Genomic DNA, 27,703 nt, shown 5'->3' on the forward strand with positions numbered 1-27,703 from the left:
TTGAGGGGCCCTGGGGAGTCCCGGTGCCATTAGGGGATATGGGAGCTATTGGGGGGCCCTGGGGGGGGGACACAGGGGCATTAAGGGGTCCCGGGGGCATTAAGGGGGGTCCCTGGGGGCATTAAGGGGTCCTGGGGGGGACACGGGGGTGTTAAGGGGTCCCAGGGGGTTTGGAGGGGGCAGACGAGGGACCCTGGGGGGGGTCCAGCACCATTAGGGGACATGGGAGCTATTGGGGGGGCACTGGGGGGTCCAGGGGGCGTTAACGGGGGGCCGGGGGGGCATTAAGGGGTCCTGGGGGGGTCCCGGGGGCATTAAGGGATCCCAGGGGGTTCAGAGGGGGCAGACGAGGGGCCTTGGGGGGGTCCTGGTGCTATTAGGGGATATGGGAGCTATTGGGGGGGCCCTGGGGGGGTCCTGGAGGCATTAAGGGGGGTCCCTGGGGGCATTAAGGTGTCCCAGGGGTGTTAAGGGGGGGCTGGGGGGGCATTAAGGGGTCCTGGGGGGGAGGACATGGGGGCATTAAGGAGCCCCAGAAATTCCGAGGAGGTGGATGAGGGGCCCTGGGGGGGGTCCCAGTGCCATTAGGGGATATGGGAGCTACTGGGGGGGCACTGGGGGGGACATGGGGGCATTAAAGGGGCCCCAGGGGGTTTGGGGGGGGGTCCCTAGGAGCATTTGGGGTGGATGGGGGGGCACTGGGGGGGTCCCCGGGGGCATTAAGGGGTCTCAGGGGGTTCAGATGGGGCAGATGAGGGGTCCTGGGGGGGTCCCGGTGCCATTAGGGGATATAGGAGCTATTGGGGGGGCACTGGGGGGGGGTCCCAGGGGCATTAAGGGGGGTCCTTGGGGGCATTAAGGGGTCCTGGCGGGGTCCCGAGGGCATTAAGGGGTCCTGGGGGGGACATGGGGGCACTAAGGGGTCCCCAGGGGGGTTTAGGGGGGGCCCTAGGGGCATTTGGGGTGGATGGGGGGGGTCCCTGGGGGCATTAGGGGCAGCTGAAGCTATCGGGGGGCAAATTGGGGCACGGGGGGGGGGGACTGCGGGGGCATTAGGGGCTATAGAAGCTATTGGGGGGGTCCCGGGGCATTGGGGGGGTCCCGGGGGCATCGGGGGGGTCCCGGGGGGGGGGTATTAAAGGCCCCGTTTGCCCCCCCCCAGGCGTCGATTTTGGCTACGAGGGGCAGGAGCTGCTTTTCCGCAACCTCGACTTCGGCATCGACATGGAGTCACGGAGTGAGAGCCTGGGGGGGGGGGAGAGACCCCAAAATACCCCGGGGGGGGCCCAAATACCCCGGGGGGGGACCCCAAAATACCCCGGCGGCGGGGGGGGGGGAACCCCAAGACTGCAAAGAGACCCTACAATAACACGGGGGGGGGGGGGGGGGGACCCAAAATGACCCAGAAAGGACCCAAAATGACACGGGGGGGGACCCCGAATGACATGGGGGGGCCCAAAATGACCCGGGGGGGGTCCAAAATGACCCGGGGGGGGGAACCCCGAGACCCTGGGGGGGCCCCGAAATAACCCAGCAGCCCCCCCAATATCATGGGGGGGGACCCTAGAATAACAGGGAGGGGGGAGACCCCAAAATGATGCAGAAAGTGCCCAAAATGATGCAGAAAGTGCCCAAAATGACGTGGAGGGACCCAAAATGACACGGAGGGGACCCCAAAATGACCCGGGGGGGCCCCCCCGCGCCCCCCCCCGGGGGTTAACGAGGTGGGGGGGGGGAGCGGGCGCTAACGAGGGCGCTGGCGCAGTCTGCATCGTGGGCCCCAACGGCGTGGGCAAGAGCACCCTGCTGCTGCTGCTCACCGGGCAGCTGACGCCGGTAAGGCCACGCGCGTCCCCATGGCGTCCCCAAGTGTCCCCAAGTGTCCCCCGGTGTCCCCAGGGTGTCCCCACAGCGGCCCCGAGTCCCTGCGCGGCCCCCGGCGGCCCCGAGCGTCCCCACAGCGTCCCTGAGCGTCCCCATGGGGTCCCCGAGTCCCTGCGTAGCCCCACGGTGTCCCTGAGTGTCCCTGCGCATCCCCACGGCGTCCCCGAGCGTCCCCCGGTGTCCCCAAGTGTCCCCACGGTGTCCCCAAGTCCCTGCGCAGCCCCACGGCATCCCCAAGTGTCCCCACAGCAGCCCCAAGTGTCCCCACAGTGTCCCCAAGTCCCTGCGCGGCCCCATGGCATCCCCAAGTGTCCCCACAGCATCCCCGAGTGTCCCCGAGTGTCCCCACGGCATCCCCAAGTCCCTGCATGGCCCCACGGTGTCCCCACGTGTCCCCACGGCATCCCCGAGTCCCTGCACATCCCTGTGGCATCCCCAAGTCCCTGTGCGTCCCCATGGTGTCCCTAAGTGTCCCCACAGCATCCCCAAGTCCCTGCGCAGCCACACGGCGGCCCCAAGTGTCCCCGAGTGTCCCCACGGCATCCCTGAGTCCCTGCGCAGCCCCATGGTGTCTCCAAGTGGCCCCAAGTGGCCCCTTGGTGTCCCCGAGTCCCTGCGCATCCCCACAGTGTCCCCACGGCATCCCTGAGTCCCCGTGGTGTCCCCGAATGTCCTCACGGCATCCCGCGGTGTCCCCAAGTGTCCCCACGGCGTCCCCGAGTCCCTGCACGTCCTTGTGGCGTCCCCAAGTCCCTGCGTGTCCCCATGGTGTCCCCGCATGTCCCCACGGTGTCCCCGCGGCATCCCTGAGTCCCCATGGTGTCCCTGAGTGTCCCCACGGCGTCTCCGAGCCTCCCCAAACTGGGCACGTCCCCACGGCGTCCCCGAGTGTCCCCACAGTGTCCCCGTGGTATCCCCATGGCGTCCCCGAGTCCCTGTGTGTCCCCATGGTGTCCCCAAGTGTCCCCATGGTGTCCGCGAGTCCCTGCGCATCCCTGTGCCATCCCCAAGTCCCTGCGCATCCCCATGGTGTCCCTAAGTGTCCCCACAGCGTCCCCGAGTCCCTGCACAGCCCCACGGCGGCCCCAAGTGTCCCTGAGTGTCCCCATGGCATCCCCGAGCGTCCCCCCAGTGTCCCCAAGTGTCCCCACGGTGTCCCCGAGTCCTGCTGCGGCCCCACAGTGGCCCCACGGCATCCCCAACTCCTTGCGCAGCCCCACGGCATCCCCAAGTCCCTGCGTGTCCCCGCGGTGTCCCCACGTGTCCCCATGGTGTCCCCGGGTCCCTGCACATCCCCGTGGCATCCCCGAGTCCCTGCGTGTCCTCACGGTGTCCCCACGTGTCCCCACGGTGTCCCCGAGTCCCTGCACATCCCCGCGGCATCTCTGAGTCCCTGCGTGTCCCCACAGTGTCCCTGCAGCATCCCTGAGTCCCTGCAGTGTCCCTGAGTGTCCCCACATGTCCCCAACTGTCCCCACGGTGTCCCCGAGTTCCTGCACATCCCCGTGGCGTCCCCGAGTCCCTGTGTGTCCCCATCGTGTCCCCACAGTGTCCCCGACCGTCCCCACGTGTCCCTGAGTCCCCACGGCATCCCCGAGCCTCCCCAAACTGGGCATGTCCCCACGGCATCCCCAAGTGTCCCCGCGGTGTCCCCGAGCCGGGCGCGTCCTTGTCACCGGGAGGCGTTTGGGGGGGGGGTCTCGTGGGGGGAAGGGTGGGGGGGACACTTTCTCCAGTCCCAAACCTGGGGGTTTTGGGGTGTTCTGGGGGGTTTCGGGGGTCTCTGGGGATTTTTGGGGTGTTCTGGGGGGTTTCGGGGTCCCCCGGGGGGTCTCGGGGTGCCCCCGGCACTCACACACTTCCACCCCCCCTTACAGACGCGGGGTGAGATGCGGAGGAACCACCGGCTGGTGAGTGCGCCTGGGGGGGCGGGGCTCCAGGCCAGGGGGCGGGGCCTAAAAGGGGGTGGGGCCTCGAGGGATGTGACCTCGTGGGGTGTGGCCTCCTGGGAGGCGTGGCCAGCCTGCCCCCGCCCCCTGCAGCGGGGGGGGGGGCCTCTCCCATGAGCAGGTGGGCAGACACCGGGGGGTGGGGCTTCTGAGCTGGGGGCGTGGCCTCCTGGGGAGGAGCTTCCTTGGGGGTGTGGCCAGCATAGCTCCACCCCCTTGGGGAGCAGGTTTGGTGCCATGAGGAGCTGCTGGAGCCCCGGGGGGGGAGGGAGTAACACAGGGGTGGTGCCTCCGGGGGGGGCGTGGCCTCCAGGGGGAGGAGCCTCCATGGGGCGTGGCCTGCCTGACCCCGCCCCCTCCCCCCTTCCCCCCCCCCCCGCAGAAGGTGGGGTTCTTCAACCAGCAGGCGGCGGAGCAGCTGCGGCTGCAGGAGACGGCGGCCGAGTACCTGCAGCGCGGCTTCAACCTGCCGCACCAGGACGCCCGCAAGTGCCTGGGCCGCTTCGGCCTCGAGGGCCACGCGCACACGCTGCAGATCGCCAAGCTCTCCGGTGGGGGCGGGGCCAGGGGCGGGGCTTATGGGGAGGGGGCGGGGCTGTGTGTGCACACGCTGCAGATCGCCAAGCTCTCCGGTGGGGGCGGGGCCAGGGGCGGGGCTTATGGGGAGGGGGCGGGGCTGCATGCGCACACGCTGCAGATCGCCAAGCTCTCCGGTGGGGGCGGGAACTGGCGCGGGGGGCGGGGCTCATGGGGGAGGGGGCGGGGCTGCGTGCACACATGCTGCAGATCGCCAAGCTCTCCGGTGGGGGCGGGGCCTGGCGCGGGGGGCGGGGCTTATGGGGGAGGGGGCGGGGCTGTGTGCACACATGCTGCAGATCGCCAAGCTCTCTGGTGGGGGCGGGGCCTGGCGCGGGGGGCGGGGCTGTGTGCACATGAAGATCACCAAGCTCTCTGGTGGGGGCGGGGCCTAATGGGGGTGGGGCTTATGGAGGAGGGGTGGGGCCACACATTGCCAAGCTCTCCGGGGGGGCGGGGCCTCCCCAGTGGCAAGCCAATCCCAAAGCGGTGGTGCCTATACTCGAGGGTGTGGCCTCTCTGCAGGGGCGGGGCTTCCTGCTTTGGGGCGGGGCTTAGCGAAGGGGCGGAGCCTCTCCACCTGCGGCAATAGGCTGAACCCCAGGGAACGGGGAGGGCGGGACTTGGGGTTACGGATGGGGCTGGGAGCCTATCGGGGGAGGATGTGAGGGGGTGGAGCTTCCCCACCGGGGGGCGTGGCTCCAGGCAGGCTAAGCCCCGCCCCCTTTGCCGCAGGGGGGCAGAAAGCCCGGGTGGTGTTTGCGGAGCTGGCGTGCCGCGAGCCTGACGTCCTCATCCTGGTGAGTGACACGGTGGGAGGGAAAGGGGGGACGGGCGGGGGGAAGGGAGCCGCCCGGACGCCTGGGCCCCCCAACGGCCCGGACGCCTGGGCCCCTGAGCCGCGGCGTCGCCGGCAGGACGAACCCACCAACAACCTGGACATCGAGTCCATCGACGCCTTGGCCGATGCCATCAACGAGTACCGGGGAGGTGAGTGCGGGATCGGGAGTGGGGGGGGGCGGGGCTCGCGGTATGACGTCATCATGACGTCATCATGACGTCACCCTGGTGCGCGCAGCGGTGGTGGTGGTGAGCCACGACGCCCGCCTCATCACGGAGACGGCGTGCCAGCTGTGGGTGGTGGAGGAGCAGGGCCTGAGCCAGATCGACGGCGACTTCGACGACTACAAGCGCGAGGTGCTGGAGGCCCTGGGCGAGGTCGTCATCAGCCGCCCCCGCGACTGAGGAGGCGCCGCGTTGGGGGGGGGGGAACATGGGGGGGGGGGGGCCCCCAGTGCAATAAACATCAGCAGAGCAGCATCTGGAATGAGCTCTGATTTGGGATCAGGGATGGGCTGCCGTCAATAGGTTTCAGAGTTAACACGCTGGGGAACATGGCTACTGTCCCAGAGAGATTTTTTCGGGGGGGGGGGGGGGGGAACACATGCCCTCAGCTTTTGCTTGACGCCCAGAGGCAGCTCTGGGAGCGGGCAGTGGGTGTGCCACCATCAGTAGGTTCCAGAGTTAACACACTGAGGGAGTGGGATTACCAGGTAGGGGCGGGGCCAACCAGCCCTGTTCCTCCCCCACAGGTTGGAAGTGCAGCACCAACTGCACGTGGTGTATGGGGAGGGTCATGTTTGGGATATGCGGCCATTGGTAGGTTCCAGAGTTAACACAGTAGGACCAGCGCTGGCGCTGCTAGGGGACAGTGACAAGGCTCCAACGTGGGACTAAGGCACCAGGCTGCGACCTTCCCTCCCTCCCCCATGTCTGTTTTGAGGAGCAGTAGCACCTCAAAGCGGTTCAGGCTACAGTCAGCAACCTGCCACCAGTAGGTTTCAGAGTTAACACTCTGGAACGAGCCTCAGTGGGGTGGGAAGGCAGTGAGAGGGGCCAGCAGCTCACATCCCCCACTTCTAATTGGGGGCCAGAGCTAGAGCTGGCTCGGGGATCAGGGCCAGGCTGCCCTCAGTAGGTTTCAGAGTGAACGCAGCAAGCAGGGATGCTGAGGCCACCAGTGGTGGCACAACTCTCACACACACACACACACAGAGTGAAGCAGCAGCGCAGCCGGGAGGCGATCGCAGCCCCTGAATGCCGCGCTGCCACCAGTAGGCTCCAGAGTGAACGCAACCCAAACCCCGGACAGACGGCACCGACACGGCAACCTTTTAAATTAGCTGCTCCGTCTCTTTTCCACCAGTTTATTACTAATGTACAAAATATACAAAAGGGAGGCGGGGGGCGCCCGGACGCCCCCCCGGCGCAGGCCCGGCCCCCCGGAAATCCAAGTTTTCACAGAAAACAAGCGGTGCGGCGCAGCCCCCCCCCCCCCCCACCGCCGCGACGACGGCGCACACACCGCGCGCCGCCCGTGTGTGTGTGTGTGTGTGTGTGCGCGCGTGTGTCTCCGTACACCCGCCCGCGCTACCCCCAACGCAGCCCGGAGGAAGGGGGGGGGGAGGGAAAAGGGGCCGGAAAGGAGGGATGGGGATGAAGGGGGGGGGGGGGCAGCGGTTGCTCCGTTGGGATCCCCCGAGCCGGGAAGGTCTTCGGGATTGGTCTGCCGCCGGCAAACCTGGAGACAGAACAGAGCCCGGCGGCGGGGGGAAGGGGAGGAGGAAATGGGGGGAGGGAGGGAATTGGGGGGCTAACGAGCCGCCCCCCCCACACCCCCCCCTTCCCCGCGGCCGCTAACGAGCCGCCCCCCCCCCCCGGCTTCGGAAAAAAAAGGGGGGGGGTGATTTTGCCTTTTAGCGCCCGTTTTGAGGGCGAAGTTTTGGGGGGGGGGGGGTGGAAAAAACAGGGGCATCGTCGAGGCCTCACAGAAGCCATAAGTGGCGGCGGCGCGGGTCCGGGAGGAGGAGGAGGAGGAGGAGGAGGAGGAGGAGGAGGAAGAAGAAGGGGGGGGAGGAAGGGCGGGGGGAGGCGGCGGCGGGCGCTACGGCAGCGGCGGCCCGTTGACGCCGGGATGGTAGAAGGCACAGTTGTTCTCGTACCTGCAGCTGCCTTTCAGCATGAAGTGGCGGCACACGGGGCGGTTCGACATGTCTGCGTGAGAGAAAAGGGGGGGCGCGCGTCAGGCGCCGGCGCCCCGGCCCCACGGCGGCGGCGGCGGCCCCACGGCGGCGGCGGCGGCAGCGGCGGCGCTGGCGGCGGCAGCGGCGGTGGCGGCGGCGGCAGCGGCGGCCCCGGGGACGGGGTTTGGGGGGGGGGGGGGGACGGGGACCCCACGGGGCGGCGGCGGCGGCCTCGGGGCTGGGGGGCAGCGGCGGCGGCGGCCGTGGGGCAGGGAAGGGGGTTCGGGTCCCGGGGGGGGCGGGCGGCAGGAGGGGGGGGGCGGCGGGGAGCCCCCCCCGCACGCCCTGCTCTGCCCCCTGCCCGGGGCCCGGAGCCTCTGCCCCTGTGAGCACTACAACTCCCAGCATGCACTGCAGTGCCCCAAGGTATTGTGGAGCTAGGGGGGGGCTGGACAACAACTCCCAGCATGCACTGCAGCACCCCAAGGTACCGTGGAGCTGGGGGGGGGGCTGCACTACAACTCCCAGCATGCACTGAGGTGCCCCATGCTACCATAGAGTTGGAGGGAACTTGGGCTGTAACTCCCACTGTGCACTGGGGTACCCCAAGGTGCCATAGAGCTGGGGGGGGGGGAGGATGGGACTGAACCACAGCTCCCAGCATGCACTGCAGTGCCTCAAAATGCCATCGAGCTGGGGGGATTGGACTGCAGTTCCCAGCATGCACTGTGGTGGCCCATACTAACATACAGCTGGGGAGGGGCTGCACTACAGCTCCCAGCATGCACCTGGGTGCACCCCCCTCAACACACACGCTACCATAGACCTGTGTGGGGCCCTGGACTGCAACTCCCAGCATGCACTGGGGCACCCCAAGGCACCATAGAGCTGGGAGGGGCCCCCCCCACTGGACTACAACTCCCAGCATGCATGAGGATGTCCCCTGCTGCCATGGGGTGGAGAAGTGGGTGGGTTGGACTACAACTCCCAGCATGCACCTGGGTGCTCCCCACCACAGAGCTGGGAAGGGGAGGGCACTGGACTACAGCTCCCAGCATGCACCAGAGTACCCCCTGCTACTATTGGGGGGGGGCTGGGCTACAGCTCCCAGCATGCCCTGGGCCACTCCCCTAACCCCCCCCATGGACTACAGCTCCCAGGATGCTTTGCTCTGCCCCCTGTAGCCTAAGGTGGGGGGGTGGGCTACACCTCCCATGATGCTTTGTGCCAAGCCACCATCCTAGAGCCCCTGGGAGGACCAGTGCGACCCACTAGCCTAGGCCGGACTACAGCTCCCAGCATGCCTTGCTGCCCACCCACATGCTAATTATGGCTCCCAGCATGCATTGTTCTGCCCCCTGTTTTGCCCTAGAGATAGGGAGGTAGACTACAGCTCCCAGAATGCCTTGCTGCCTGTCCTAGAGCTGCCATGTGTGGGTCTATGGCTCCCAGCATCCTTTGCTGCCTGCCCTAGAGCTGCCACATGTGGGTCTACAGCTCCCAGCATGCCTTGCTGCCTGCCCTAGAGCTGCCATGCATGGGTCTATGGCTCCCAGCATGCCTTGCTGCCTGTCCTAGAGCTGCCATGTGTGGGGCTATGGCTCCCAGCATGCTTTGCTGCCTGTCCTAGAGCTGCCATGTGTGGGGCTATGGCTCCCAGCATGCCTTGCTGCCTGCCCTAGAGCTGCCACATATGGGCCTATGGCTCCCAGCATGCCTTGCTGCCTGTTCTGGAGCCATGTGTGGGTCTACAGCTCCCTGCATGCCTTGTGTTCCCACCCTAGAGCTGCCATGTGTAGGTCTACAGCTCCCAACATCCTTTGCTGCCTGCCCTAGAGCTGCCATGTGTGGGTCTACAGCTCCCAGCATGCCTTGCAGCCCATCATAGAACTGTCTGGAGACTGACTACAGCTCCCAGCATGCCTTGCTGCCTGATCTAGAGCTAGTTAGAGCTCCCAGCATGCCTTGCAGCCCATCATAGAGCTGTCTGGAGACTGACTACAGCTCCCAGCAGGCCTTGCAGTCTGTCCTAGAGCTGCTGGATGTGGGGACAGCAGCTCCCAGCATGCCTTGCTACCTACCCTAGAGCTGGGCTACCTCTCCCAGCATGCCCTGCTGCCCCTTCTAGAGCTGCTGGAGCTGGCCTACATCCCCCAGCATGCCCTGCTGTGTGTTCTAGAGCCACCAAGACCCAGACTACATCTCCCAGTGTGCCTTGCTGCTCATCCCAGAGCCACCAGGAGCTGGGCCAGATCTCCCAGCGTGCTTTGTTCCCCCTCCGTTTGGGGCTGGATGTCTCCCAGCATGCCCTGCTGTGTGTTCCGGAGCTGCTGGAGCAGGATTACATCTCCCAGCATGCCCTGCTGTGCATCCTACAGCTGCTGGAGCCGGACTACATGTCCCAGCATGCCTTGCTGTGTGTTCTGGAGCTGGACTATGTCTCCCAGCATGCCTCGCTGTGCCTCCCAGAGCCACCAGGAGCTGAACTACATCTCCCAGCATGCCTCAGTGCCCCTTCTAGAGCTGGATGTCTCCCAGCATGCCCTGCTGTGTGTTCTAGAGATGCTGGAGCCGGATGGACTACATCTCCCAGCATACTTTGCTGCTCCTTCTAGAGCTGCTAGAGCCAAATTACATCTCCCAGCATGCCTTGCTGTGTGTTCCAGAGCTGCTGGAGCTGGACTACATCTCCCAGTGTGCCTTGCTGTGTGTTCTAGAGCCACCAGGACTCAGTCTACATCTCCCAGCATGCTTTGCTGCCCCTTCTAGAGCCACCAGGAGCTGGACTACATCTCCCAGCATGCCCTGTGGCATGTTCTAGAGCCACTGGAGGCAGACTACATGTCCCAGTGTGCCTTGCTGCCCCTTCTAGAGCTGCCAGGAGCTGGACTACATGTCTCAGTGTGCCTTGCTGCCCATCCTGGAGCCACCAGGAGCCGGACTACATCTCCCAGCATGCCCTGCTGCGTGTTCTAGAGCTGCTGGAGCCAGACTACATGTCCCAGCATGCCCCACTGCGTGTTCTAGAGCCGCTGGAGCTGGACTACATGTCCCAGCATGCCCCGCTGCGTGTTCTAGAGCCGCTGGAGCTGGACTACATGTCCCAGCATGCCCCGCTGCGTGTTCTAGAGCCGCTGGAGCCGGACTACATGTCCCAGCATGCCCCGCTGCGTGTTCTAGAGCTGCTGGAGCTGGACTACATGTCCCAGCATGCCCCGCTGCGTGTTCTAGAGCTGCTGGAGCCGGACTACATGTCCCAGTGTGCCTTGCTGCCCCTTCCAGAGCTGCCCTAGCCTCCCGGTTTGCCTCGCTGCCGCTTCCAGAGCCGGCCTGCACCTCCCGGCCGCCCTGGCGCCGCCGGGGCCGGAAGGGGGTGCTTGGGGGGGGGGGGGGGGGGAGGTGGGACGGGGGGGCGCCCCGGCCCCCCCCGCTCTCAGAGCCCCATGGGGGGCCGGCGCCAGTCGGGGCCCCGGGCCCAAGGGCCGGGGGGCTCGAGGGGCTGCAGCGCGTGTTGGGGGGATTCGCCGGCGGGTCCGTGTCCCCGCCAGCGGGGCAGGAAAGGGGGGGGAGGCGGGGGCGGGGAGGGGGCCCCCACCGGCCCCTCCCACGCGGGGGCGGGGCCGCCCCAGAGCCACGCCCCGCAGCCCCCCCGCGAGGGCGGCGCCGGCGCCCCCCCCGCATTTACCTCCTCCGTGGCCTCCGCCGTGGCCCCGGGGGTGTTCGCCGGGGTGGCCTCTGCCGTGCTCGCCGCCGTGGCCCCCGCCGTGGCCGCCGCCGCCGCCTCCTCCGTGGCCGCCGGAAGGGGCCCCGCCCCGGTTGCCGCCGCCGCCGCCTCCTCCTCCGCCGGGGGGGCCCCCGTTGCGCCCCCCGCCGCGGCCCCGGAAAGGGGGCTCGCCGCCGCCGCCGCCGCGGCCCCGGGCGCGATGGAAGGGCGCGCCGGGCCCCCCGCGCATGCCCCCGCCGCCGCCGCCGCCGCCACCGCCGCCGTGGGGGCTGCCCCGCAGGCCGCCGTCGGGCGGCTCCCAAAAGTCTCCGCGTTGGGGCGGGGGAGGCCCCAAAAGCCGCGGGCCCCCCGGCATGCCCGGCCCCGGCGGCAGGCCCGGTCCTCCGCCGCCTCCTCCGTGGGGTCCTGCGGGAGGAAGGAGAAGGAGGAGGGTGAGGAAGGGTGTCCGCCGCTCGTGTCCCCCTCCCCGCCGCGGTGTCACCGTGCCGGTGGCACTTACCCGGCATGGGGCCCGGGCCCCCGGGCGGGAAGTGCTGCATGCCCTTGGGGCCGGGCGGGAAGCCGTTGGCCATGGGGCCGGGGCCCAGCAGTCCATGGGGCACTGTAGGGGGAGAGAAGGAGAGAAGGGGGGTGTCAAGGGGGGGGACACAGGGATGAGGAGCCCCATGTCTCCCTTAAGCCCACCCTAAAATGGTGGACGAGCTCCCAGCGCTGCCCTGGAGCATCCTGGGGACCCCAGTGTCCCACCAAAGCTGAGGACAAGGTCTCCATGACGTGTCCTCAAGAGCTGAGGAGCCCCGTGTCTCCCCTGAGCACAACCCAAAATGGAGAACAAGCTCCTCATGCTGTCCCAAAGAATGTCCCTGAACCCAGGAGACACCCATGTCCCACCAGGACTAGGGACAAGGTCTCCATGGTATGTCCCCAAGAGCCAAGGACACCCACGTCCCCTCTAAGTCAACCCCAAAATGGAGGACGAGCTCCTCACGCTGTCCCAGAGGATGTCCCTGAGCCCAGGGAACACCCGTGTCCCACCAGGACTAGGGACAAGGTCTCCATGATGTGCCCCCAGGAGCCGAGGAGCCCCACGTCCCCTCTAAGTCAACCCCAAAATGGTGGATGAGCTCCCGGTGCTGCCCTGGAGCATCCCGGGGACACCAATGTCCCACCAGGGCTGAGGACAAGGTCTCCATGACGTGTCCTCAAGAGCTGAGGAGCCCCGTGTCTCCCCTGAGCACAACCCAAAATGGAGAACAAGCTCCTCATGCTGTCCCAAAGAATGTCCCTGAACCCAGGAGACACCCATGTCCCACCAGGACTAGGGACAAGGTCTCCATGGTATGTCCCCAAGAGCCAAGGACACCCACGTCCCCTCTAAGTCAACCCCAAAATGGTGGATGAGCTCCCGGTGCTGCCCTGGAGCATCCCGGGGACACCAGTGTCCCACCAGGGCTGAGGACAAGGTCTCCATGACATGTCCTCAAGAGCTGAGGAGCCCTGTGTCTCCCCTGAGCCCACCTCAAAATGGAGGACAAGCTCCCAGCGCTGCCCTAGAGCACCCAGGGGACACCCGTGTCCCACCAGGACTGAGGACAAGGTCTCCATGATGTCTCCCCAATATCTGGGGACACCCACGTCCCCTCCGAGTCAAGCCCAAAATGGTGGATGAGCTCCCAGCGCTGCCCTAGAGCACCCAGGGGACACCTGTGTCCTACCAGGGCAGGGAACAAGGTCCTCGTGACACATCCCCAAGCACCGAGGACACTCACGTCCCCCCTGAGCCCACCCCAAAATGGAGGACGAGCTCCTCACGCTGTCCCAGAGGACATCCCTGAGCCCAGGAGACACCCATGTACCACCGCAGCAGGGGACAAGGTCAGCTCTTGGGGACACGTCATGGAGAAGACACCCACGTCCCCTCCAAGTCAACCCCAAAATGGTGAATAAGCTCCTGGCACTGCCTTGGAGCACCCAGGGGACGCCTGTGTCCCACCAGGACTAGGGACAAGGTCTCCATGATGTGTCCTCAAGAGCTGAGGACACCCACGTCCCCCGAGTCAACCCCAAAATGGTGGATGAGCTCCTGGCACTGCCCTGGAGCACCTAGGGGACACCAATTTCCCACCAGGACTGAGCACAAGGTCTCCACGATGTGTCCCCCAATAGCTGAGGACACCCACGTCCCCCCAAGGCCCACCCCAAAATGGGGGACGAGCTCCTCATGCTGTCCCAGAGGACGTCCCTGAGCCCAGGGGACACCCGTGTCCCACCATGGCAGGGGACAAAGTCTCCATGTGTCCCCAATAGCTGAGGACACCCACATCCCCCTTGAGCCCACCCCAAAATGGCGGATGGGCTCCTGGCACTGCCTTGGAGCACCCAGAGGACACCCACGTCCCACCAGGGCAGGGGACAAGGTCCCCGTGACACATCCCTGAGCGCTGAGGACCCCCATGTCCCCCCTGGACCAACCTCAAAATGGGGGATGAGCTCCTGGCGCTGCCCCGGAGCGCCCAGGGGACACCCACGTCCCACCAGGACCGGGGACAAGAGCCCCATGAGATGTCCTTGAGCTCTGAAGACACTGATGTCCCCTCTAAGGCCACCCTGAAGCAGAGGACAGGCTCCTGGCACTGTCCCGGCAGATGTCCCCAAGACTAGGGGACACCCCTGTCCCACCAGGGCAGGGGACGGGGCCTGGAGCTGCCCCGGAGGTGACTCCAAGCCTGGGTGACACCCAATGTCCCCCCGGGACAGGGGACACCGTTCCTGTGGGTGTCCTGGAGCACATCCGACAGCTAAAGGGACACTCGTGTGTCCCCAAAACGGGTGATGACATGTCTGGCAGTGCCCTTAGTGCATCCCCAAGCTGTGGGGACACTCGGTGACGCCAGGGCAGGGGACACGGTCCCCCAGCAGCGCCTAGAGCACGTCCTCAGGCCAAGGGGACCCCTGTGCCACCTCAGGGTGAAGAACAGAAGCTCCTGGAGCATGTCCCCAAGCTGAGGGGACCCCTACGCCACCTTGGGGCAAGGGACAGAAGTGCCTGGAGCGCATCCCCGAGCCGAGGAGACCCACACATCACCTTTGGGTGAAGGCCAGAAGCACCTTGAGCGCACCCCCAAGCTGAGGGGACACCGGTGTCACCCCGAGGCAGAGGCGACACGGTCCTTGGCAGTGCTTGAAACGTGTCCCCAAGCTATAAGGACCCTCATGTCACCTTAGGGTGAGGGCCAGAAATGCCTAATGCGTGTCCCCAAGCTGAAAGGACACCCACATCACCTCAGGATGAAGGCCAGAAGTATTTTCAGCATGTCCCCAAGCTCAGAGGACCCCCGTGTCACCTCAGAGTGAAGGCCAGAAGGACCCAGAGTGTGTCCCTGAACCGAGAAGACTCCCAGTGTCACCTCAGGAAGAGGGACAGAAGCACCTACAGTGTGTCCCTGAGCTGAGAGGACCCCCATGTCACCTCGGGGTGAGGGCCAGAAGGACCCAGAGTGTGTCCCTGAGCCAAGGAGACCCACATGTCACCTCAGGGTGAGGGCCAGAAGCACCCCGAATGCATCCCCGAGCCAAGGAGACCCCAGTGCCACCTCGGGGCGAGGGCCAGAAATGCCTAGTACGTGTCCCCGAGCCAAAGAGACCCCCGTGTCACCACAGGATGAGGGCCAGAAGTGCCTTGAGCATGTCCCCAAGCTGAGGGGACCCCCGTGTCACCTCAGGGTGAAGGTCAGAAGGACCCAGAATGTGTCCCTGAACCAAGGAGACCCCGGTGTCACCGCAGGGTGAGATCCAGAAGCATCTAGAGTGTGTCCCTAAGCTGAGGAGAGCCCCATGTCACCTCAGGGTGAAGACCAGAAGCACCTTGAGTGCACACCTGAGCTGAGAGGACCCCTGTGTCACCTCAGGGTGATGGCCAGAAGTGCGCAGCACACATCCCTGAGCCAAGGAGACCACAGTGTCACCTCAGGGTGAGATCCAGAAGCAGCCAGACTGTGTCCCCAAGCTGAGAGGACTCCTGTGTCACCTCAGGGTGAGGGACAGAAATGCCTGGAGCAGATCCCTGAGCCAAGGAGACCCACACATCCCCTCAGAGCGAGGGTCAGGAGCACCTAGAGTGTGTCCCCGAGCTGAGAGGACCCCTGTGCCACCTCAGGGTGAGGGCCAGAAACACCTGGAGCACGTCCCTGAGCCAAGGAGACCCACACATCACCTCAGAGTGAGGGTCAGGAGCACCCAACACATGTTTCTGAGCCAAGGAGACCCTGGTGTCACCTCAGGGTGAGATCCAGAAGTGTCTAGAGTGTGTCCCCGAGCTGAGAGGACCCCCATGTCACCTCAAGGTGAAGGCCAGAAGCTCCCGCAGCATGTCCCCGAGCCAAGGAGACCCACCCATCACCTCAGAGTGAGGGTCAGAAGCACCCCAAATGCGTCCCTGAGCCAAGAAAACCCCGGTGTCACCTTGGGGTGAGGGCCAGAAGCACCCAGTGCATGTTCCTGAGCCAAGGAGACCCACGCATCACCTCAGAGTGAGGGTCAGGAGCACCTAGAGTGCATCCCTGAGCTGAGAGGACCCCCGTGTCACCTCAGGGTGAAGGCCAGAAGTCCCTAGAGTGTGTCCCCAAGCTCAGAAGACCCCCATGTCACCTCAGGGTGAGATCCAGAAACACCTAGAGTGCATCCCTGAGCTGAGAGAACCCATGTGTCACCTCAAGATGAAGGCCAGAAGTACCTAGAGTGTGTCCCCAAGCTCAGAAGACCCCCATGCCACCTCAGGGTGAAGGCCAGAAGCGCCTAGAGCGTGTCCCCAAGCTCAGAAGACCCCCATGTCATCTCAGGGTGAAGGCCAGATGTGCCTGGGGCACGTCCCCAAGCTGAGAGAACCTGTGTGTCACCTCAGAGTGAAGGCCAGAAGCACCTAGAGTGTGTCCCCAAGCTCAGAAGACCCCCATGTCACCTCAGGGTGAAGGCCAGAAGTGCCTAGAGCGTGTCCCCAAGCTCAGAAGACCCCCATGTCACCTCAGGCTGAAGGCCAGAAGTGCCTAGAGTGTGTCCCCAAGCTCAGAAGACCCCCACATCACCTCAGGGTGAAGGCCAGAAGCGCCTAGAGTGTGTCCCCAAGCTCAAAAGACCCCCATGTCGCCTCAGGGTGAGATCCAGAAGCACCTAGAGTGCATCCCTGAGCTGAGAGAAGCCATGTGTCACCTCAAGGTGAAAGCCAGAAGTACCTAGAGTGTGTCCCCAAGCTCAGAAGACCCCCATGCCACCTCAGGGTGAAGGCCAGAAGCGCCTAGAGCGTGTCCCCAAGCTCAGAAGACCCCCATGTCATCTCAGGGTGAAGGCCAGATGTGCCTGGGGCACATCCCCAAGTTGAGAGGACCCCTGTGTCACCTCAGGATGAAGGCCAGAAGTACCTAGAGTGTGTCCCCAAGCTCAGAAGACCCCCATGTCACCTCAGGGTGAGATCCAGAAGCACCTAGAGTGCATCCCTGAGCTGAGAGGACCCATGTGTCACCTTAGGGTGAAGGCCAGAAGCTCCTGCAGCACGTCCCCGAGCCCAGGAGCCCCCCCGGCGTCACCTCCGGACGAGACCCGGAAGCACCCCGAGCCGAGGAGCCCCCCCCCCGCCCCCCGAAAGGGGCCCCCAAGCGCCCCCGATCCCCCCCCCCCCGCCCCGAGGCCGCCGCTCACCTCCGGAGGGCCCCGGCGGCTGGGCCTGCAGGTTGCCCAGCAGGTGCTTGATCTTGTCCGAGTAGTCGGGTTGCTTGAGGAGCTCCTCGGCCTTGTGGTTGTTGGGGCCGCCCTGCGGTGGGAGGAGAAGACACCGAGAAGAGGGAGGGAGGGTCAGCACCGCGTGTCGGGCTCCCCCCAACCCCTTAGCACCCCCGAATCCGGGCTCTACGCTGGGGGAAGGGAGGAGCCCCCCTGCTGCCCACCCGCACCGTGGTGGTGGTGGTGGTGGTGGTGGGGTGGGATTTGGGAAGAGGGGGGACCCGCCGCCCGCCCCGGTCCGGTCCGGTCCCGTCCCGCCGTTACCATGATGGAGGTGAGGATCTCCTGGACGTTGAGGGCGGCGGCGGCGGAGGGCGCGGGGGGGGCCCTGCGGACCCTTGCCCGCCCCCACGCTGCCCATGAGGTTGGCCAGCACCGGCGGCAGCTTGGCGCCGGCGTCCGGCGAGGGCGAGGCGGCGCCGGCCTCGGATCCGTCCGGATAAGCGGCCTCGTCGGCGGAGCAGTCCTGAAGGGGGGGGGGGGGGGACGGGACGACGACGGTGACACCGGTTTCGGTCCCTCGCCCCGCCGCCGAGCGTCCCCCTTCTCCCCCCCCCCCCCCACCCGGGGGGGGGGGGGGCGGTGGCGGCCCTGCTCTGCCCTACCGGGAGGGGGGGGGGGAGGAGGGACCCACCGGATCCCAGCGGGATCGGGAGGAACCAAGGGGGGAGAAGGGGGGGGGAAGGACCTACCTCGTCCAGCGGGATCAGCTTGGGCGGGCAGCGGCTCGTACGACTCCGGGTCGGGCTCGTGGGGGCTCTCCGGGACCCTGCGGCGGCGCCGGGGGAAACATTGCGGGGACCGATCAGGAGGTGGATTCCCGGTGGATCCCCTCCGGAGCTGGGGGGGATCTGGGAAGCTGGTGCTGGGCAAGGGGGGGGGGGGCTCTGCCCCAGCTGGACACGGGGGAGTTTGTCCACTGGCCCCTGCCCGGCCTCCGGCACCAGGAGCCACAGGGATCCTTAGGGATCCGGACTCCGGAGGCTTCCCCCAGGCTCTGGATCCTCAGGGATCCCAGGGGATCCAGGCCCCCGGCAACCTTCCCATCAGATCCTCAAAGATCCCCAGGGGATCCAGGCCCCCGGCAACCTCCCCCTCTGGGCACCGGTTCCTCAGAGATCCCAGCAGACTCGGGCTCCAGCAATATCCCAAGCTCTGGATCCGCAGCAATCTTCCCGGGGGATCCAGACCTGCAATACCCTCCCCCCCTTCCTTGGGCTCTGGATCCTCATGGATCCTAGGGGATCCAGGCTACCAGCAACCTGCCCCCAGGCTCTAGATCCTCACAGATCCTGCAGGATCTGGGCTCCAGCCATCTCTCTCCAGGCTCTAGATCCTCAGGAATCCCTAAGGATCTGGTCTCCAATCTCCCTCCATGCTCTTGCTCCTCAGCAACCCCAGGAGATCCAGGCCCCAGCAACCTCCCCCCAGGCTCTAGATCCTCAGAGATCCTGGAGAACCCAGATCCCAGAAATCTCCGATAGCTCCAGATCCCTCAGTGATCCCAGGGGAGCCAGGCTCCAGCAGCCTCCCACAACAGCAGATCCCCAAGGATCCAGCTTCCAGCAGCCTCCGTGGGCCATGCACGGCCTCTGCCTGACCCTGACAGCAGATCCTCACAGATCCCAGCTCCAGGAACCTGCTCAGATCCCAGATCCTTGGGGATCCCTGGGGATCTGGCCTCCAGCCCCCCCTCCCCTTGAGCTTGCACAGCTTCTGCCCAGCCTGTGGCACAAGGATCCACAGGGATCCACCAATCCCCCCCCAAACGGTGGCTCCCATGGGCCCCACACGGCCTCTGCTCAGCCTCCAGTATGGGATCCGCAGGGATCCTGGAAGAACCGGGCTCCAGGTCCTGAGGGATCCTGGGGATCTGGGTTCCACGGACATCCCATAGCTGCTACTAAGCGTTTGGCACAAGGATCCCCAGCTCCCAGGGGCGAATCCCCAGGAAACTGGGCTCCAGCAGCCTCCCATGGTCCCACAAGGTCCCTGCCCAAACTCTAATGGGGGGGGGATCCGGGGGGATCTCAGGGGATCTGGGCTCCAGCAGCCTCCTACAGCCCCTGCGTAGCCTCTACTGGGCAGATCCATGGGGATCCCAAGGGATCCAGGCTTCGACCACCTCCCAGAGCCCCACACAGCACCCGTGTAGCCCCTGCTGGGCGGATCCGTGGGGATCCCAGGGGCTCCAGCAGCCTCCCACAGCCCCTGCCTGGCCTCTGCCAGGCAGATCCGCAGGGATCCCAAGGGATCCGGGCTCTAGCAGCCTCCTACGGCCCCCGCCAAGCGGATCCGTGCAGATCCCAGGGGATCCGGGCTCCAGCAGCCACCCCCCCCTCAAAAAAAAGAAAGGGATCCCCGAGTTGCTCCCAGGAATCCCAAGAGATCCCCCGGGGGGCAATCCGGCTCCTGAGCCGCTTCCGAAGGGCTCCGCAAGGAACCGAGGCCCGAGCGGCCGCGCACAGGGCAGGGGGAAGGGGCGGCTCCGGAGAACCGAGGGCCGCAGCGGGGTTCTGCCTCCCGAAGAGGGATCCACCCGGCCCTTTTCCTCCGGCGGGCGCTAACGAGGGAAGGTCGAGGGGGGGATTCCGGAGGCACGCACCTCTCCTTGGAGAGGAAGAGCTCCTGCAGGATGCCCTTCTCGCGCTCGGCCTGCGTGAAGCGCTCGCGGCTGCCGCTGCCGGGCAGCACGAGGGGCGCGGGCAGCTCGAGGAGCTTGGGGTAGGCCCAGGGCACCTTCTCCTCCATGGCGTCGTGGCTGAGGCGGCGCGCCGTCTCGAAGGCGTGCCGGTCCATGAGCATCTCCCGCTTGGCCGCCTCGCCGAAATCCTTGATTTTGTTCACGTTGACTGCGGGGCGGCAGCGGCGGCGTTAGACAACGAGGATGAGGAGGGAGGAAGGGAGAGGAAGGGGAAGCCGCGGCGGCGCTGCTCACCTCGCTCCGTCTCGTCCAGCTCGAAGTAGAAGTACTCGCGCAGCTTGCTCTCCTCCGGCCAACTCACCGTCTTCCTCTTGCGGCCTTTCTTGGTGAGCTGGGAGGCGTCGGAGCAGCCCTCGGCCGCCTTGCCGTCGGCGCCCTGCTCCGCCGACGCTGCCGCCGGGAAGAGGAGGAGGAGGGAAAAGGGGAGCTTCAGCGCGAGGAAGCGGCGGACGCCGCCTCCTGCTCAGCCCCACCGTGGTGTTGTCATCGCCCGCTTACCCGTCTCCATGGGCTCCGGCACCTCCACGGCCGGCACCGGCGTGCCGGGCCGATCCGTCTCCATGGGTTCCGAGGCAGTGGCCGGCTCCGGTGAGGAAGGTTTGGCAGCGCTGGCTTCGGGCGCCGGCTTCCCCTCGAAGGGACTGGGCTGGAAATGAAAAAAGAAGAGGAAAAGCTCGTTAAAGAGCTCGTTAAGGGCGACGCCAATCCCGCATCCCTCCTCCCTCAGCGCCGGAAAAGGGACCCAGGCGTCCGGGGAGGCTTTTTTTTACCTTAGCCGCCGTCGGAGACAAAACCTTCTTCTTCTTTTTGATCTTGATGCCGGGGATGGGAGCGGAGTTGAGGGCGTCGAGGAAGCCCAGACCCTCCATGGCTGCGGGCGAGGAGGCGAGAGGTCACCCCAAAACCAACGGGGACCTTTGTCCCGCCCTCCCTCAACTCCCTCTCCGAGGGGCCCAGGCGTCCGGGCCTCCCCCCTCGGCGCCACTCACGCTGCGGGGGGATGATCTTCACTTTGATCTCCTTGGTGGCGTTGGGAGTGGTGTTGAGCGGTTTGTATTTCTTCTCCGCCGGCGGGTTGTCGCCGGAAAGGGCCGAAGCGCTGCGGGAAACGGGAAGGGGTTAAACGGAGGGGGGTGGGAGCGAGGGACGCCCCGAAATCCGGCGGGAACGGGCGAAGGGAATCCGAGCCCCCCCCCCCCTTTTCCCCGCGCTCACTTCTGCCTCTTTATCGGCATCGGCTTCAGGTTGTATTTGTCAGTCGTCGAGGCCGAGTTCATTTTCTTGACGGGCGCCAGCGAGGGCGTCTCCATCTCCAGGCCTGCCACGAAAACAGGGGGGAAACGGTGAGGAAAAAAGCAGCGGAAAAGGGATAAACGACCCCAATTTGGGGCGTCCGCGACGCCCTCGGGAGCATCCCGCGATTGAAGCCTTGGCGGCGGCCAAAAAAAACCCCCCGAAATCCCTAAAAAAGATCCTGAAAGATCCCTGAATATGTGTTTCCACCCTCTTTTCCCAATCCGGTGGCGGCGGCGCTCACCGGTGGAGCGGAACTTGGCGTGGCTAGGAGCCGTGGTGCGCAGGGATTTGGGCTTCTCCCGCTTCTTCTCCGGCATCTCCTCGGCTTTGGCTTCCGCTTTCGCCTCCTGGGGTTTCTCCTGGGCGGGCGTTTTGCTTTTGTTTTCTTCTTTCCGCTTCTTTTTGTCTCGTTCTGGTGGGAAAAGCGGGAAGGGGGGTGAGGGAGGGGCGCGAGGGGCCCGGGGAGGGGGGGTTTCGGGGGGGGGGGGGCGGCGGGGGCCTCACCTGCCGGCTGGGCGCTGCTCTGCGAGCGGATGACGCCCATCCAGTCGCTGACGAGGATGGAGGCGAGACGCCGGAGCTCTGCGGGGGGCAAAAGGGGCAGAACAGTCAGCGGGGGGCAAAACCGGGGGGGGGGGAGAGAAACCGGGGGGGCAAAAGGGGGGGGAGAGAAACCGGGGGGGGCAAAAGGGGGGGAGAGAAAACCGGGGGGGCAAAAGGGGGGGGAGAGAAACCAGGGGGGGGCAAAAGGGGGGGAGAGAAACCGGGGGGGGGCAAAAGGGGGGGAGAGAAACCGGGGGGGGGGGCAAAAGGGGGGGGAGAGAAACCGGGGGGGGGGGCAAAAGGGGGGGGAGAGAAACCGGGGGGGGGGCAAAAGGGGGGGGAGAGAAACCGGGGGGGGGGCAAAAGGGGGGGGGAGAGAAACCGGGGGGGCAAAAGGGGGGGAGAGAAGCCGGGGGGGGCAAAAGGGGGAAGGAACCGGGGCGGCCACTCACCTTCGTCATCGCTCGATTTGCTGAGCTGCTTCACCAGCTTGGCAGTGTTGTTCTGAAAAAAGAGATCGCGGGGGGGGTTTTAGCGGGGGGGGGACGAGGAGGAGGAGGAGGAGGAGGAGGAAGGGGGCGAGGGAGGGAAGGCGCTCACCTGCTTGAGGTGGTCCGACGGTGAGCGGCAGGTGCTGCAGGGTGAGCAGGATCTGCTGCAGGAAGGGCACGTTGTTGGCGGCCTTGGAGCCCGTGAGCCACGTGTTCAGCAGCTTGTAGCCGCCGACGCGGATGAACCTGCGAAGAAAACGGGTGAAAAAAGGGAAAAAACGCCCCCAAAAACGCCGCCGGGGCTAACGAGGGCCCTCGTTAGAGCTCGCCCGACCCCCCCCCTACGCGCACGCACACACACGCGCTTACTTGGCCAGCACGTCCTGCGCCCGCGTCTGCAGCAGGATGTTCAGGTAGATGCAGCGACTCACCATCTTCTGCGAGGTCCTTTCATCAAGCTGCGAGGAAATTAAAAAAAAAGAGGGAAAAGCGGCGTGAGGAAGCGGCGGGAAGCGGCAGCGGGAAGCGGGGGGAGCGGCCCCGGCGCTCACTTGAAGATCTTGGTGATGCCCTCGGCGTTCTTGACCTCGCCATCGCGGCCCAGGGAAGCAGTCCAAGCCCTTGAGGAGCTCCTTGGGGTCGATGGGGCCCGAGCCCATGGCAGGGCGGCCTGCGGGGAACAGGAGGAAAAGCGGGAGTTAGGGAACGGCCAGAAGGACGGAAGCGCCGAATCGGAGCCCCGCGCGGCCGCGCGGAGGACGGAGCGGAGGCGCCAAAACCCCGGGGTGGAAGCGAGGGCGGGTGCTGACGCCCCCCCCCAGCCCCGAAAACCGCCGGCCGCCCGACCCCAAATCCGTGTTTTTAATTTTAGGAGACGCCGCACGTGCGCGCGCGCGCAAAAGCCAACGGATTCGGACAGCGGGTTTCAGCTCCACTTTATTTCCAGGGGGACAAAGGGGGGACACACGGAGCCAGGCCCCAAAATCAAGGAGTTTCTCCAACAGATTCCAAAAGGACGACGACGGCGGCGCTTTTTTTTCCTCCCCCCCCTCCGTGGCGCGAGGCTGGGTTTCGGCTTCGTAAAAACCGGGGTAATTAACGGTCCGAGCTTAACGAGGCCGCGGGACCGGAGGGGAAGTCCGCGGCGAGGCGAAGGGCGCCGAACGGTGCCCGTTCCGACGCATCTCCGTCCGGCGGGTGTTAAGGAGCTGCCACCCCACCCCCCGATCCATCGTTAAAACACTGCTAACGAACGAGCCGTCCTCTCTGCTAATTAAGCCCCCGTTAGGCCGCCGTCGGACAACGAAGCCGGGCCGAAACGCGGCCCACGGGGCCGCCTTGCCCGCGCCGGGAAACCCAGCGAGGGCTCGAAACGGGGCTCCGGCGCGCGCGAAGTCGGCGGAGAAAAGGCCCAAAACGGAGGCCAAGGGGCCTCCCGGGTGGGACAAAGCGGCCCGAGCAAGGAGCCGTTTTTGGGTTAAAAAAGGGGCAAAAACCGGCGCCCGGGGTGGGGACAAAGCGGGCCCGAGCGAGGGGCTCTTTTTGGGTTTAAAAAAGGTGCGAAAGCGGAGCTGGCGCCGGGGCCGCAGCAAGCTCCCGCCAACGGTTTTCCGCCCTCGCGCCGAGGCGGCGGCGATTTGGTATCAAAACCGCCCTAAACGGGCCAAAAAACGAGGCGGCCGCGGGAGGAGAGGGGCGGCGGAGGCCCTCGGGCGCTTCCCAGCGCGCCGACATCGCGGCCGGCCGCCTCTGCAAAGACACAAGAAGGCAGGTTAATTCGCCGCCCGGGAGCCCCCCAAAAACTATTTACCCCCTGAGTGGGGTGGAGCAGCACTTAAAAAACCCGATTTTGGGTAAAATTTAACACCGTTTTACACTTTACAATCTTATTAATGGTATAAAAAAGGTTGAAGGCAGGTGCTGACGCCGGGTGCAGCCCTCCCCCCCCACCCCCCGCCAGGCAGATGGGCCCCAGGCGTCCCTGGAGGCCGCGGCCTTTCCCCGTGTGGATTTAGCGCTTTTTCCTGAACCAAAGCCGTTTTGGGGGCTTTTTGTTTCGTTTTCTGCGCGGGCAGCGGAAGGGGGGGAAAGGCGCGGAGGCGACCGACAACGCCTGAGGCCGCCGGCGGCTCGGGAAAAAAGCCGTTTAAACTACTGTTTCGGGGCCCAAAAAAAAGGGCCCCGAAAGGGCAGCGAGGCGACTCCAGAGGGGACAAATCCCCCGTCACCAGGGCCCGGCTCTTCCCTCCCCAAAAACGCGCCAGTTTTGGGGAGGGAAAAATGCCTGGTTTTTGTGCCGATTTTGAGCCTTTTCTCCCCGACCGAGGCCGGGGAGGCAGTTGGGGGCCCTGGCGTCGGCCAATCGGGGCGCCCAGGCGGCCCCCCCCGAGCCCGAAACGGGCCCCCGGCCCGCCTCTCAGCGGGACTTACCTCGTCCTACCCCCCCCCCCCAAAGCTATTTTGCCGTTTCTCCCCCAAAAAAACACACATTTCCCCCCCACCACGGGCCCGAATTCGGCCTTCGGGGAAACGCTACCACTGGACACGGGGGCCTCGGCGGCCTAAAGGGAAGGAGAAAGCTCGCTCGTCCCGCGCGTGCAGCTCCGCCGCGGATCGTTTAGGAAAAACTTGGGGGGGGGGGAATAGTAATAATAATTAAATTAATAATAATAAAGTTTGCTCTACTTGCAACCAAAGCCCTCTCCGGACTGTCCCCCGTTTTTTAGCGCCTGAACGGATTTGGCAAGCTCTTTAAATCAACTCAAACCTCCTCGCGGGCCTCCGCATGCATCGGGAGACGGCACTGCACGGAGTCGACAAACGGCAGAGAACAGTTAAAAAAAAATTAATAATATTGAAAAAAAAGAATGGGAAAGAATAATTATAGATAAATATACGTTAAGCAAAGCGGTCCGGCACAGAAATGACGGTTGTGAAATGCAATGAAGACCAGAAAGGTTTTGCTTACCGGGTGCAACTGCGGCTCTCGCCCTCCCTTTTGCCGTTTGGGCTTCCCTGTTTTTTTCCTACCGCTCACCGAACGGGAGCTACGCGCTGCGGAAGGCGGGCAAATTAATTCGAGGCGACACTCGCCCCTCTTCCCCTGCCCGATAAAACGCTCTCGGGGGGGGTGTGCGGAGGGCGGAAGATGTCACGACAAATCACAGGTTACGTTAAGCGCTCGCGAGGAAGAAGCCGCCGCCGCCGCGGAGGGTGGGGGGGGGGGGGAAACGCAAACCGCTTCGCCGCGAGCACAAAGCCGGAGAGAAACCCACGGCCGGGAGAGAAAGGGGGGGTGGGAAAAAAAAAAAAAGGCTCCGTTTTGGGGGGGGGAAAAGTTGGCGCAACCTATAAAAGAAAATTAAATAATAATAATTAAAAAAAAAAAAGAGCAACCTGGCGGCCCACAGGATCCTACTTTGCGCTTCTACATGTTTGTACCGAGGTTCCTGCGGACGAAGAAGGCGGGAAGGGGGTGGGGGGGGTCGGTTAGAGCGGCGGAGGGATTTCGGGAAGGGGGGGGATGTCTGGAAGGGGGGGAGGGAAGGGATAGGGAGGGGAAGGGGGGGCCCTCGGCCCAAGCGCCGGCCGCCGCGCGGTGGGAGGGGTTTGGTGGCAGCGGGTTGCATCACCGCCCGGGTGGCGCGCGGCGAGGAAGAGGAGGAGGAGGAGGAAGAGGCCTCCCGGCGCCATTTTAAGCAGCAAAAAGGGAAAAGGTTTCGGGGTTGGAAGGGGGGGGGGGGAGCACAAATAAAACCGGCTTTCGGAGCTATTAAGAGGACGCGGGTCCGGCGAGACGGCCCCCCGCCACGCTCGTCCGCGCACACGCACGCGCGCTCCGTGGCGCCCCGCTAACCTGCGGCCCACGAAACTAGACCTACTTAAACGGGAAAAAAAAACAAAAAAAAAAACAAAAAACAAACAAAATAGAGGAAAAGAATCATTAAATCCGCTGGCGGTAGCCGGAGTCGGAAGATTCGCCGAGGAATCTTCCCCCTCCGAGCCCCCTAACGCTGTGGCTCCCCCCCCCCCACCTTCCCTCCTTCCCGAGCCCCAATTCCTTCCCGTCTCCCCCCCTCTTTTCCTCACCACCACCCCCGGGCGCACGAAAGGGGTTTAAAAGAGAAGGGGAAAAAAAAAAAGGGGGGGGAACAACCTGCAGAATTAAAAAAAAAGAAGGAAAAACAGGAGGAAAAAAAGAAAGAAAGGAAAGGCAAAGAAACCAACACCAGCGCCGCCCGGCGAACAAAGAGCGGACGAGCGGCTTCGCCATTTTGGAGGGAAGGGGGAGAGGCCGAGCTGCGGCCGCATTTTAAAGCACATTTCGCTGCCCTGGAGCCTGAGTTACGCTAGTAAACTGCCTCCTAGGAGTGTTTTCCTTTTTTTTTTAAAGCCAACTCTTAATTTTTCAAAAAACCACAATTTTTAAAGCTATTCTATGCTTACACCAGCAATCTTTATCACAAGATTGCTACCCCGGTTAGAGAGGAAAAAAAGAAACGAGCCTCGTTTCCCCCCTTCCCCAGCCCGGCTACGGCACAGATCCGCACAAAACATTACTTAAGTGGCCCTGGGGGTTGCAAAACTGGGGGGGGGGAAATATAATAAATCACAAAAATCTTTCAACATCGCCACCGCAATTTAAAATTAACAGGATCTGACCCTTTTTTTTCCCTTTTTCCCGAGGCTACTTTTTAAGCCGACCCCGCGCTGCCCTGCCACCGCCGAGCCCCGCTGCCCTCGCTGCCTCCAGCCTTACCCTGCAATCTTTATGTACAGATTGCTCATTTTCGTTACAATTTTCGTTACCATTTTCGTCTCCCACGCAAAAAACAAAGCGGCGACGCTTCGTGGCTCCGTCGCCGCCATCTTTTGCATGGGAGCTCATTAACCCTGCGCGTGCCCGGAGAACGATGGAGTTAACTAAGAGCCCGTCGTGCTCCTTTAAACTACGCGTATTTTCTTTGCCAAACGCCCCCCGTTTTAAGGGTTAACCACCTGCAACAAAGCCTACTTCCTTCTCAAGCACACAGTTTTGGCCTCTTCCACCCATTATTTCTCTTTGGCACAAAGGAGGGCTTTTTTTCTGGGTTGGTTGTTTTTTTTTTTTGGTCAGTTGGTTGCAAATTCAACACTTACTATCCAATTATTTTTCTCGTCGACAGCGCTTCAAGGTTTGGATTTTGGCATAAGTGGTGTATTAAAGAAAAAAAATAATTGCTTTGTTTTTGGTCATGGCTTTAAAAAAATACAGCAACTTTTTTCAGGTTTGTTTTTCTCTTTTTGGTATTTTGGGTGGTTTGTCGAGATATAAAGAAACGAAAAAAAAGTTGCTTAGTTTTTTTTTAAAAAAAAAGAAAAAAAAAGATCAGGGTAGGTTGATGCTAGGTAGGATTTTTGTTTGGTTGTTTTTTGGGGTATGTTTAAGTGGCAGTTTCCTTCAGGTCACAAAGGAGTTTGAAACGGCTTCCCAAGGACGGTCGAAAATATGGTGGCTGCTTTTTTTTTTTTGGGTCTTCCAAGGCACCGAGGGGGAGGGGGGAATTTGTCCCCTGGCTTTTTCTCGTGGCAAATGCGACGCCGTCTCTCAAGACCAACCAAACCTGGATCGGGGAAAGGAAGGAGGGGAGGGGGCACAATAAATAAAATAAAATAAAATAAAAAAACAAAGAAGAAAGACACGAAATAATTAGCATTTTTCATCCCCGGATTGGTTTGAAAAAATTAAATCGAAAGGGTGG

The 27,703-nt window shown here is 64.1% G+C and overlaps 2 protein-coding genes across 2 annotated transcripts; one reads left to right on the forward strand and one right to left on the reverse strand.

Annotated features, from left to right (window-relative positions):
• Positions 1-1,160: 1,160 nt before the first annotated feature.
• Positions 1,161-5,670, forward strand: ABCF1 (ATP binding cassette subfamily F member 1). Its single transcript, XM_067313870.1, has 7 exons — positions 1,161-1,237; positions 1,766-1,836; positions 3,762-3,794; positions 4,216-4,384; positions 5,145-5,209; positions 5,327-5,399; positions 5,488-5,670. Exons 1-7 carry the CDS (start codon positions 1,225-1,227, stop codon positions 5,652-5,654), a joined length of 591 nt encoding a protein of 196 aa, XP_067169971.1. The 5' UTR covers positions 1,161-1,224; the 3' UTR covers positions 5,655-5,670.
• Positions 5,671-7,110: 1,440 nt separating this feature from the next.
• Positions 7,111-25,428, reverse strand: PPP1R10 (protein phosphatase 1 regulatory subunit 10). Its single transcript, XM_067313889.1, is given in 24 exon segments — positions 7,111-7,463; positions 11,118-11,213; positions 11,265-11,561; positions 11,656-11,757; positions 16,848-16,959; positions 17,193-17,213; positions 17,245-17,394; positions 17,621-17,650; positions 17,652-17,697; positions 19,534-19,780; positions 19,867-20,022; positions 20,131-20,278; positions 20,403-20,503; positions 20,622-20,731; positions 20,848-20,950; positions 21,170-21,340; positions 21,433-21,510; positions 21,924-21,975; positions 22,072-22,086; positions 22,088-22,208; positions 22,332-22,409; positions 22,514-22,566; positions 22,568-22,632; positions 25,359-25,428. Coding segments are annotated over 23 exon segments (2,451 nt in total). The 5' UTR covers positions 22,622-22,632; positions 25,359-25,428; the 3' UTR covers positions 7,111-7,353.
• Positions 25,429-27,703: the final 2,275 nt, after the last annotated feature.

This window comes from Apteryx mantelli, chromosome 32, assembly GCF_036417845.1.
Source record: "Apteryx mantelli isolate bAptMan1 chromosome 32, bAptMan1.hap1, whole genome shotgun sequence".
In the NCBI taxonomy this organism is placed as follows: domain Eukaryota; kingdom Metazoa; phylum Chordata; class Aves; order Apterygiformes; family Apterygidae; genus Apteryx; species Apteryx mantelli.

What these genes read in the sequence shown, in the direction of transcription:
- ABCF1 (XM_067313870.1), top strand. An exon ending in AGCCTGACGTCCTCATCCTG is followed by an intron (nt 5,210 to 5,326) that starts GTGAGTGACACG and finishes CGTCGCCGGCAG; the next exon opens with GACGAACCCACCAACAACCT. An exon ending in CATCAACGAGTACCGGGGAG is followed by an intron (nt 5,400 to 5,487) that starts GTGAGTGCGGGA and finishes TGGTGCGCGCAG; the next exon opens with CGGTGGTGGTGGTGAGCCAC.